General features: G+C 43.5%; 3 protein-coding genes across 3 annotated transcripts; 2 read left to right on the top strand and 1 right to left on the bottom strand.

Annotated features, from left to right (window-relative positions):
- Positions 1-1,068: 1,068 nt before the first annotated feature.
- Positions 1,069-2,733, top strand: B0H18DRAFT_962546 (uncharacterized protein; the record flags this gene model as incomplete). Its single annotated transcript, XM_048043116.1, has 10 exons — positions 1,069-1,164; positions 1,248-1,270; positions 1,393-1,469; positions 1,596-1,615; positions 1,732-1,906; positions 1,954-2,044; positions 2,263-2,290; positions 2,337-2,441; positions 2,468-2,518; positions 2,647-2,733. 10 exons carry the CDS (start codon positions 1,069-1,071, stop codon positions 2,731-2,733), a joined length of 753 nt encoding a protein of 250 aa, XP_047884797.1.
- An 838-nt stretch (positions 2,734-3,571) lies between these two features.
- Positions 3,572-5,453, top strand: B0H18DRAFT_962547 (uncharacterized protein; the record flags this gene model as incomplete). Its single annotated transcript, XM_048043117.1, has 7 exons — positions 3,572-3,620; positions 3,671-3,932; positions 3,982-4,058; positions 4,106-4,233; positions 4,293-4,700; positions 5,124-5,141; positions 5,232-5,453. The coding sequence occupies 7 exons, from the start codon at positions 3,572-3,574 to the stop codon at positions 5,451-5,453; spliced, it is 1,164 nt and encodes a 387-aa protein (XP_047884798.1).
- A 3,476-nt stretch (positions 5,454-8,929) lies between these two features.
- On the bottom strand, positions 8,930-11,177 carry B0H18DRAFT_962548 (uncharacterized protein; the record flags this gene model as incomplete). Its single annotated transcript, XM_048043118.1, has 12 exons — positions 8,930-9,099; positions 9,221-9,474; positions 9,559-9,577; positions 9,618-9,769; positions 9,844-9,897; positions 9,946-10,202; positions 10,257-10,389; positions 10,476-10,547; positions 10,616-10,704; positions 10,761-10,858; positions 10,911-10,961; positions 11,162-11,177. 12 exons carry the CDS (start codon positions 11,175-11,177, stop codon positions 8,930-8,932), a joined length of 1,365 nt encoding a protein of 454 aa, XP_047884799.1.
- Between the last annotated feature and the right edge of the window lie 1,057 nt (positions 11,178-12,234).

Consider the following 12,234-nt stretch of genomic DNA (forward strand, 5'->3'; position numbering starts at 1 on the left):
CTAGCAAGGAATTAAGTATACAGTATTACTGGCTGTCCAGCATGGACAATTGCATGGTAAGATTCAGTATGATAATATTTTGTGCCAGTATAGTATCTCAGCTGCACTGGGCTACCAAGCACATGGCACTGCATTGAATTGAGCATAATGGTACATACACTGTAATGCACTTGTTGTTGTCAATAGGACAACCTCAGTAGTCTGTGTATCATTGGTTGGAGCATAACAATAAATGACAAAATCTGTCTTCTGGTTACTTATAAGAAGACAGGATGTGGCATAGGCAGGTCTTGCACAAAGTTGGTTCCAGTCACTCAGGGTATTGCTTGGGTCAGGAGAGCTAGATAGGTAGATGAGATGAACAAGGAGAGAGTTAGGTTAGAAAGAACAGTGCATTGGTCTAACTACAATGTACAGAGTACTGTAGTTGTTAGTTGTGGGTCAAGATAGATGGTTTGTTGAGCAAAAGTGTGTCGTCCATGAGCAAGTTGACACTCCTTATATTCCTGCAGGTTGGCCTTGCTGAATCATCCTCATAATCATAAGTTGAACATTATTGAATGTTTGAAAATGGACTCAAATATATAATGCAATTCTAGCAAGTACCAACTGTATCTTGAAGGCTGACATTACAGAAAGGGAACACTTGTCAACTTTCCCATACTGCTATTGCAAAGTACTTTGAAGCAAGCTTCAGGATCACCATATAGCTGTTGAACTGTGAGAGAAACATAGCACAGACTATCTAATCAACAGTTGCCAAATTTTACCACTGAATTATTACCACAGAAGTCCATGGGTTGCATGGGTACATGGGTCAGATTTTGGCTACCCATACCCATACCCATGCAATGCACTAGTGTCTAGTGACATTGTTAACTGCATACTCTAAATCACCAAGCCACATATATACTGGATACCTCAGTATCACACTGTCTGAATCCTCAAACATCAAACATTGTGCTCTCACCTCAGGCAAATCACTCCAAGATATCACAGCTCAGTACCCAATGTGGTACTGTATCTTGAAAGCTGTCTGGCAGCCTTGTGGCACCTGTAATTTAGATGATGTTGACTTCATATGACCTGAAAGTACTTCAGGATGGCTGCACTGAGGCCTTCCAATTTATTGGGAATTCACACAATTTTTCTGGGCCCAAAACAGTAGGTTTTGTCCTCGGAATGAATATTCTGCGCATTTTTGACCGCTTTTTCGAAGTCACATGATCAATGATGTGCGATCGCAGCACTGCAGCGATAAAACACCGCTGTGAGTGCTGCGACCCCACGTCATGGATCATGTGACTGGCTAGACACAGTGGCCATTGTGCCTTTTTTGGTGCAATAGAGATATGTATACATACTCAGTGATCTGTCACTGATGTTATCCAGGAAAATACACATTCCAGGCAAGTTGTGGGAGTGCTTTTGCACAAGAAGCATCACAAAAGCTCACATTGCCCTAAATGGTGAGTAACCTTCCCAATCCAGTAATTCTCACTGAAGTGAATGTCTGGTGGTTCATAAATTGCAGATAAATCAGAAGATATTCATAGAGTACTATGGCATGTTGATGAGGTCTGTGATGTTTACAGCATGTTACCATATATGGAAGGTAAGCTATAATACCATGTACAAGCATCAAATTAGCTGTACTTGCCCATTTTGAGCTCTGTTGTGGCCCCATAAAGCATTTTCATGATGTCTGACACACATGGCTATACTGTATAGATCATGTGCTCCATATCTAGGGTGAAAATGAGCAGTTCAAATTCTGCAAAGTCACTTGTGTTTTTTGCATTTTGCATTTTCTGGCCTAACCAGCCACTATTGGGGCCCAACAAAATTACTGTAGACTCTATGAAACAAGGGCTACAAGTTGACTATATACTTGCCATATCTATTTGTGAGTGCTTACTGTTGCAAAAAGTGATTGATTATATTGGAGCACAGTGCTGCTGGTTAGGTCACATGCCATGTTTGTCACTTTCCATATTGGGCTCCAAGCTAGATGTTACAGTAGGCCCCAAGTCCATGGGGAATTGTCAGCTTTGAGCCCCAGATAGTCTGAGATCAGTAACACTTACTATGCTATCATTAGCTGAGTTTCAAGTTTCAGACTCCCAGACAACGCGGCTTGCACCAACACACCCAAACAAATGCAGTGCAGTCACATACATTGTGTGAAAAACCTGCCACATTGGGCTCCATGCTAAGTGTTACATTCCCTCCAGTCATAAGAATGATTCCTTTGTACCTCAGGGATCATAATCTCTACAAGCTGAAACATGTAGGTTACCAAATGTGAGCTGCAGGATGTTATGGTCTTCCTTCAGAAAGTTTTGCAGAACAGTGTTGCAGTTGGCAGAGTTGTCTCAGACATTGCCACCAGCAGAGTTGCCATCATCACCATTGTCATTGTTGCAGTTGTTGGTGTCATGGTCAGTCAGCATGGATGATATTCCAGAGATTTGCCAAGGCAGAATCCTTGAGGGGTTTAAATGTGAGGTCCTCTGGGGTGTGTGCATTGGTGTCTTGAACAAATGCTCCATGTCTATTGTCACTGCATCAAAGAAAGAGGAATGTGATTTGCAGTGACAGAAGGAAGAATGTGGATGCTGCAGTTTCACTCTGTCCATTATGCAGGAACCAAGCGACGTGCAACAGCATGTCCTCATAAGTTACCAGCCAACCATAGTATTCTTGCTTGTACATGTTGAGGGGGGACTTTAGCTGATATATGAAATAGAAAGGGAGTGATTGTGTTGTATTAGATGGTTTGAGGTTTGAAGTTACCATACTGGGGACATTTGTACTCGAATTGGAGGATGGCTGGACAAACTTGTCCCCAAACCATCCCTGATGTGGTACCAAAGTCACAATGAGTAGATTACTGCAATACTCAATGGTCTATCCAATCCTATACTTGGTATAGCTCCACATATGGATTCAGCTTAAGTGCACTCAGTTGCTCTTTGAGTTGGACTTAGAACAAGAAAGACTCTTGAACCTAATAATTGTCTTCTGCACTCTTCACTGTTGTCAGCAATAATAGTTACAACTCTCTTAACTATTGGTAAACACTTTGTTACTAATCCGCTGTAATGAAGTAATGTCCTCTTATCTTTCTATCTGATTTATAATTGCCAAAGGCATACAGCCTTTATCAAGGGTACATAATCATAAGTAATAAGTAAATCTGTATGTACTACAGACATAGCCCCAGGTCTTAACAACCACATGAAAACTGCTCATAGCCTGGTTCACCTCACTGCTCTTGTGTTTCTGAGCAAAACCCAATTTTCCTGGTCAATGGATGGACAAACTGCTACCATGAGCAGTGTGGCAAGTGGATCACAGGCAATCCCTATCTCTAGCCTCTGCTGTGCAGCAGGGCATGCCACTTCAAAGCTTAGGGCCTCACTGGATCACCTACTTCAGTCATGTGTGACCTTTTGTTCTCTGATTTGATGCCACCAGACAACCTGCTCACAGATAGCATGATGAATCCAATTAGCTTCCTTGACTCCCTTCAATTATACCTGGGTGGTCATGCTGTCAGTACAGCTGCATGAACCAAGAAACGTACAACACTCTGGAGAGTGTGGACACTGTGGAATGTGTGTGAATAAGGTTTCATCTGCTACCCATTTCTGATGTTCCCACCCAGTGTCCAACATGGAGACAAAAGAGAAGACCCTCTTTCAAGTCAACAATCATGTGATTGTTCTTCCTTCAATGCCTAAGACTGTTGCTCAGGAGACCTTTCACACTGGAGCAGAGAATATGATCTACTGGTTTGCAACCATTGCAGGACTTCATGGCACTATGCAGAATGGGTGTTGCATCTTCTATGTGTGGCTGAGATGGATGTACATGTGGGCTGATATTGGGGATGTTATGGTGGACAGAAGGACTGACAGCCTCATGTGGTGGGTGTATTGCTATGGGCACAGCTTAGCATGCTCACGACATTGTTAGCCTTTCACACATCATGGGTGATCACAAGCTAGTATATTCAGATCACTATGATGTCCAGCAGGCTGATGTTCTTGAGAGTAGGTGCACAGAATCTATGCATGTGCCATTCTGAGCATGTGTATAGCCCACCTACTGATCATCACCCTTTCCCCCCTGCTTCCAAGCACTCAATACATGCACAAGGATGTCTGGTATTGGCATGGCATCTCCATCAAATTTGTAATCAGGCGACCTGTTTCTGTGAACACCTTGGTATGTGAGTGCTCCTCTACATAGTGTTTAGCACAGCACATATCAAATCACCTTGACAGGGGGATCAGATCTGCATCTGGGATGGGTGCAAACATCTCCATGGCTCTGCACCTGAACAGCATATCCTGTGCTGGTGTCCACAGTGTGCCCAGTGGTTCCACCTTGACTGCCTGGGTCTCATTGACAGTGAACAGGCAGCAGAGTGTGAAAAACATCTCACCTTAATCACAATAGTGTATGGGGTTGAGGTCTCCAAGCTGATTGGCCTTCCAATCGAGAGAAACCATGCTGCCTCTGCTCCACTCTGGAGCAGCAAGGCCCTTCTTGGATTTTCTCAGGAGAGGTTTCTCTCGTCATTGAACCTGTTTTCCAAGATGAACTGGAAGAAAGAACTGTTTGCTGATGCACTCAGGCAGGGAGAAACAGACAGTGGCATCAGCAAGGACAAGGTTAAGGATGCTATGCAGGTGTGTTTTGACTAGTACATAGAAGCACCACCACCTAGTCCTTGCTGTGACTACTGCTTGTAGATGTTTCTGTGAAGTAGCTTGCAATGCAACACTGTCTGTGTTGGTACTGGAAAAGAATTTGAACAGCTGAGGACATCCACAGATTATCAAATTCATGTTACTGCCAAGATTTCCTAATTCATGACCTGAGGGATCTGTCACAGGCATTGTTATAAATATTTAATGGAGAGCAAGAACCTCTATGTGAAGAATTTGATCATCAGTACCACTGTTTTTTCTGTCATAGCAGCAGGCAGTCTGCATAAGCCTTGCACCTCATATGAATAAGCTGTAGTCTCATACAAAAGTATGGTACTTATGTTGCAAAGTGCTGCCAGAGCTTTGGGTGAGCACAATGACCACTTATATGTGACTCATTAGTACTTCACTGATTTTCTGGTGTGTTTGAGTTGTTTGTTGGAGCTTGGGCAAGCACAAGCCCATCTCAGATGTTTCCATCTGAGATCAAACCTCAATACATACATGTAGAGTATCGACACACTGCCTGTATGTACCTTAGGGAGTGAATTACTAGCTGCTATGCTTGCGCTCACACACAATGTCCAATATTATTCTCTGAGCCTACACAAAGGTGCCCTCCCAATTGGCAATCTCACTGCGCAATGCATTGTGGGCCTAGTAAATACTGTAGAATTAATGGAATATTTGGAGTGCTTGATTACATCAGTTCAAGCAACTGGCATATGGTGAATCATTGAACAGCATACATGTAATATATATGTACTGTGTCTCATTCTTGAAATGCTATTTTTTTGAGACATCAAGAGTTGCTCATGCTCCTTCTCATGAAGCCAGTGTTATATGGGTTACAATCCCTGAGGTACGAAGGTATCATTCTTATGATGGACCACCATGAAACACCTTAGTGATTCCTCTGGAATCACAGTTTGTTCCCACAGTGCACATGACTTGCAGCCACCCCAATAAGCAGAGATAAGTAACTGTTAGTATCTGAGTCTGAATAATCAGACTCCCAGGCAACACAACTTGGGCCAACAGATACAAACAAATGCAGTGGCTAAGCACTCTGTTTTGGATATGAGGCCCATGAAATGCCTTAGCAGTTCCCCCAATAAGGAAAGTGGTAAACATATCATGTGACTGCCAGCTCAGTGGCTCAATGCTGCAAGCGCTCACACACTGTAGGGCCTATATAGTCTCAGCTAGTAAAAGATCATAGTATACATAGTATGCTCACCTGATAGCCCTTCATTCAAAGAGTATAGAAAAATTCTATTGAGTGCATACAGTGGCTGGCTAACCCAGGAAATGCAAAACAAAAAAATGCACAAGTGCCTCTGCAGATTCAAAGTGCTTGTTTATGACTCAAATATGGTTGGTGTGTACACTGTAATGTATGTGTGTGGTTTAGATACTGTGGACTACTCAGTAGCTTCTATAATACAGGTAATAAGGACTATAATGGGTAATCTGAGCATCTTTTGCCATGTTATGGCCCTTGTATACAATGTAATGGTGACCATTGCAGCTGAAAGCAGTCATACACTTGTCTTTGATGTGTCTATATATTTCACACATTTTCTGTATTTTCCTCAGCCCACCCAGTTTGTGTTGGATTCTTCTTTTGGGAAGGTCACATACTCCATATGGCAATTGTGCAGCCACTGGCTTTCTCTTGCACATAGACACATACAGGGTATACATACATGCATCTGTACTTACACTATCATCTTATGGGGATGTCCACTACATGAGTAGTTCCTAGAGCGGTGTAGCAAGCTATATGAATAAGCTCACTGGGGCCACAGCAACCATCTTACCAGGTTATTGAGAATGCTATCTTATCTGATATCAACCTCATGCCATAGGCCACTTCAATCATATTGCCTGGGCCATCCCCAATATTCTCCAATCTTTCCGCTTTTTTCTGGGTCTAAACAAGACCATTTGGGTGCAGTAACAATTCACTCTTACATCGCTTACTAAGCGCTAAGTTAAGCGCCCGTTGCCGAAGCGGAGTCATCGACAGACTGGAATATGACTCTGGTCACTCAAAAGAATTTCCGGAGCACTCTCATTGGCTGGAATGCTGACAAATATTCCCTTTCAAAGTAATCTTTCAGTCTCAGCTCTTCATGCCCAGTTTTTTGATGGTTTCAAGCAGCACTAACTGAGAGCCCCATTGAATGCGGAAAAATACCAAAATATTACTTCTCCGTGGGATGCCCCTTGGGTACTGACAGGGGTGCCCAGATCAGGTGTTCTTGTTGTTTTTCACAGAGTACTGACCTTGGCAAATGGGGGATATAGGCAAATCTTGTTGTGTATATGATGCTTGTACTGTACAGTTCCACATGTATGAGAGGCTCTGTGAAGTGGAGGAAATTAAACATACAAACCTACCATATATGGTCAGTCCCCTGCCCATTTGGGAAGTTGGCCATGGATAGCCTCTGCAGTCCTGGATAAATAGCAGGAAATTCAGAGAAAAAAGTCAGATTTACTTGGAGAAGTACAGTTAACAATCTGTTGAAAGACATCCTTCTATATGAGAAGTTTTCTCTGATCAAGGGCCAGTTCTGCATAAGTACTTGTACAACAGCACCAGCAGCAAGTCCCAACTGAGTAGTTGTTACTGTAGTCAACCCTCCCCCAGATTCCCTTTCCTTGAATCCTAGATGCTCTCCTTACACTGAGCTCCCCTTGCAACATTTCCAAGTTATTTGCTGTTTGTTACTACTATCAATACAAACCAGTAATACTGCTCATCAGTATTCTGGTAATATTGGTAATTAACTTGGCAATCTACCATGTAAAAAACAGATCCATGATGTCTTTCCTCTTAACAGAGAGTCTCATATGGATATGCAATTAGCTCATGGTTGCAGACTATGATCCTCATATTGAAACAACCAAATGAATTACCAGGCTACTTTGCATCTCACCTGTTTTGCAAGCTAACTTCATGTACTATGCAATCTAGGAGTGGAAACTGCCCATCCCACTGCCTCTAATTGCAGAGGTGGGTGATGACTGCCATCTACCTGAGTGCCAGCTCCCCACGTTCAACCTCTGCCAGCCAATGACCATGCAGGTCTTTCCTGCCCAGCAGGGGTGCAAGACACTGCCCACCCTGCATTATTATACACTGGCAGTATGATAGTGTATAGTGCTATGGTCTGTGTCTGATAAAGGTGTGTACAATGTATTGGAACTGCATGATTTTGACACTATGCTGCTCATCCTTTGGGAAAGTTTTTGATTATGTGAGTACTAATAGTTCCTTGTTCTAAAATGGCTGTTAATTCATTGGTTGTAGTGTCCAGCACATCTTATGTCAGATTGCACCATGACAGTTTGCCAAGTGCAGCCACAGGAGGCAAAGCAGTTGGCATTGAGGGATAGTATTCATTGCTGCCTAGCCTCAAAGGGAATGAAGAACAAAGGGTGATTATCAAGTGGTGAATAGTATACATCAGGATCTGTCTGATATCTCTACCACTGTCTGCATAACTCACAACAAATTCTAGGAGGCCACAACTCCTATCTCCCTGCCTCTGGTTGTTGAGGTAGCGGCAGGTAGGCTGTGGCTCTATTTCCAGCAGCCGATCACTGCCCAGGTCTTCTATGGCCTCTGCTGGTGGAGCAATCTGTCCCTAGGTACTGTCCCCAGGCATTTGATATATTCAACCTCAAATGCAAGACATAGGAATGTGTCCTGGCCTCTACTCAGTGTTACGCGAAGCTGGGCGAGTGGAACACTACAAGCCACAAGCTTGACAAGGCTACTAACTTCGAGAAGAGTTCTGTATCTTAGACCTAGGAAGGACACAAGTCCCTTTGTCCTAGTCGAGTTCCGAAGCAGTAGCGGTATGAGAAAGCTAGCGTCGATTGCTAACCAGGTCAAACTGAAGAGTCCAACCTCTACTGTACAGGTATATATACAAGTGGGCGAGTCTGAATATGAACGTATAGTAAGCATGAGTCAGGATGTGTCATCGCTGACGAAGGGAGTGATGAACATGACAAAGAAATGAGTCAGCAAGAGTCAGCTATCACATGATAGTCCGGGTGCGGTAAAGTACATAACTGGTCCTTGTGCACGCAAGGTGGTTAAGGATACAAAGTAAAACAAAATGAAATGTACGTTAGATGGCGACTTGTAACACTCAGCAGGACCATGTGATTTATCTTCCCCTTCCCCTTCACCACATTCCCATCTTCAAGCTGTCATTGATCATGACCACACCACATCCTGAGCAGTTTTCATGTAGTGGTAGGAGTTTCAGAGTGATTTGCTTGATGAGCCTGAGGTCAAATTCATCCCCCACATCAAGTTCTTGTGGCTGTATGGCCTGATCATACAACAAGATGACTGTATGATAGAAGGATGCAGCATCCAAGACACAGGACACATGACAGTGAGATGTACAACAGTAAGACGGGGTGTGACAACGTGTGATGTCTTCTCACTGTCATTGAGTGTATAAGCTCACTGGCAAGGGATATTTGGACCATTGCAGCAAGCATCTTCCAGCTCATCCTCAGTGCCAAGATGCTTGTGCTTGCATGCCAGCTGGGCAATGTCATCCCATTGCTCATTGACAACATCCATCTCCTGGAAGAGGGGAGGGGTTCATGATAGCCTCCTTGGACACCACCTCCTGCTTGGTGTTGAGCCAACAAATTGACAACCAGGTGTTCGGTGGTGGTGCCTCTTGCACCCAACCTGATTGCCTTGAAGAATTGACTGATATGGGATTCAAAGCATACATCTTCTTCTGTGCATAAGTCTTCATCTTTTGGATGGAGCAGGAGTTCATTGTAAGCTTACAACTCCTCAACTTGTTTGTCTATTGCAGTATCATAAATTCATGTGGGTGCAGCCACCACCTTCTCCTTGTTGTCTGGTAGGGTCAACACGCATGGATAGCTTCACTTTGTAGCCATCCTTGACCTTCTTCAAGAAGTCATTGACCTGGTTCCTGACCTGCCCTTCGTACACATCAAGAATAGGCTTGTCACCAACAGTCAGTACATAGATTCTTGCTTAGCAGAAGACAGTTGCTTATGATTGTAAAGCCCTTGGCAACCCACACCTCTATGGGCCACCACTTACTCACGCCAAGCTTGAACATTGCTAGCTCCGAGTATGGGATATAGAATCACCAAACTTGAGCAGCACCAAAGAATACGGTGTCATGCTCTGTGACCCATGGACCTGTGTCCGAGATCGATCCATTGTTGGTCTCCAACCATGGTGGGGTACTGCTCCCTGCTGATGTGGAGGTTTGCATCAGTATAGTGATGTGTGCCTGGCAGCACCCATTTTAACTTCGTCTTTGTGCCAGAGTCAATGGGGATCAGCTTGTTGATATTGAAGCATGTGAGGGCTACAAAGGGGGGGGACACTTTCCCACTGCTACTGGTGTGCGGAACCTCACTATTTTTCACTAGTCCATCCCCCAGTTCCACAAGCTGTTCAATAGCATGAGCAAACATGTCAAATCACAATGGGCAGTTCAAACATACCTTAGGAAGCACACTGTCCTTTCCCTTGCTGTCATAGAGCCCCTGCAACTTGGATGGTTTGTTCACCTGGGTGATGTACACCTTCTTGCCAACTGAGCATGCCTTGACCAGATCCACAATCTTCTTTGTATCACTTGTTCCATCAATTGATGCATACTCCACATGTTTGTCTGAGAGATCCAGCACAGTCTTCAAGACACCAGGAGGCAATGTATCCACCTGTCAGTGTAGGACTTCCTCTCTGCAGCAATCATGTGGGTGGGGCCCATCATTGTTGATGTCTTGTGCTTGCTGCCATAACAAAATATGTGATTGCTAAAGTCAATAGGATCTCCACATAGACAAGGATATATACTCACTGGAATTGATTCAGAGTGTCATGATCCACGAGCCACTGCTGCAACACCTTCCAATTGTCCAGTGTGAAACTAGCAATCTTCTGAGCATGCTGCATGCAGAGGTCAGTCACTGCCACTGGAATATGAAAGACACAGAAACACTTACAATCTCCCCAGAGACGTGTGGGAGATCTTGGTACTTGTCTCCAAAGGCCTTCTGAATAAACTTGAGGTACTTGTCTTTGTTGTCAGGCTCATTGATGGCTAGCGTGTAGTGAGGCGGGTTGGCGGATCATATACACATAGTCACGCTTACCTGCCTCAGCAGAGTCAGACTTGCCTACAACAATCTGCATGATCTCTGCCTCTGTTATACTGATTATTAGATGCCAGTGTTGCATATTACAATACACATATGTTTTTGATACCTACCCTGTTCAGTGGCATTAGGTTATGATCCCTCAGGTATGAAGGTATCATTGTTATGATGGACAGGCCTGAAATGCTTCCAGTGGTGCCTGATGCGGCAGTTTTTTCCCACAGGTACAGTCATTTGCAGGGGCTTACCATGTATAGTTAACATTTGTTATGATCAGTTAGCACTGCAAACTGTTACTGGCAAGTCACATCCTCTGTGACATGGGGTCATATGATACTGAAACAGTGGTCCAATATGTACAATATGTTCATTCTGAGGCTAAATTACCTCCTTGCATGCTCAGATAAATCACATAACTCCCCAGGAAACATTGAAGTTCTAATGGATCACATATGAGCAGTCATTGTGCTCACCAAAAGCTATAGATGCATCATGCAACATGGGTATCATACTTCTATATCTGACTACCATCAAGGGGTCATGCTGGGTACAAAAGATCAGTGTTGTTGATCACAAAACTCTTATTTTTAATTATTCCTGCTCTCCATTGAACATTCCTAGTGATGCCAGTGACAGCTCCATGAGGGCATGATATGGGCAATTTCAGCAGTATCATAGCTTGAGAAATCTGTGTATGTGTTCATTTGCTAGTAATGTGAGCTCCTTGGTTGAATTGTGAGGTGCCCACATCAACTGCCCACCTAACAGATTTAGCAGAATATTGTTACATATATATGTTGACAGTCACATGCTATGGAATCACATCAGGCTGAGGGATGATGAGAGTAATGTGCATGAGCATTTCAGTATACTGTATCAAGAAGGTTGCAAGATATATGTGACTTACTAATTTTCACAGCATGAGCCACAGGTTATGAAGAGGTATCATGAGTGCACCAGTTGACTTGAACAGACTCTAACATTGGAAAGTCTAGGCCAAGGTGGTATAGATTTGGATCACTGTCATTATTGGGTTAAATAAACACTCCCTATGCATCTTCCCTGATATGAGTGTCCTGCTATGCAAGTAGTATCATTGTTCAGTGATTTGAGAGAGTACATAATATTTCAGACATGGTGAACCAGGACAGCTTAGCTACAGTTGGGAAAGAACAAGTAACATGTGCAGTCATACATATCAGGCTGTATGTGCACTACAGATGAGAATCTCTAGGATACCCAACATTCAGGATTCAATGCTCTTGTGTCTTGTGTTACTGCAATGAGGATGATGAATTGAGCACTATGACTAATATAATAT

Source organism: Fomitopsis serialis (genome assembly GCF_022376445.1).
Source record: "Fomitopsis serialis strain Sig1Antser10 chromosome Unknown B0H18scaffold_368, whole genome shotgun sequence".
Taxonomy (NCBI): Eukaryota; Fungi; Basidiomycota; class Agaricomycetes; order Polyporales; family Fomitopsidaceae; genus Fomitopsis; species Fomitopsis serialis.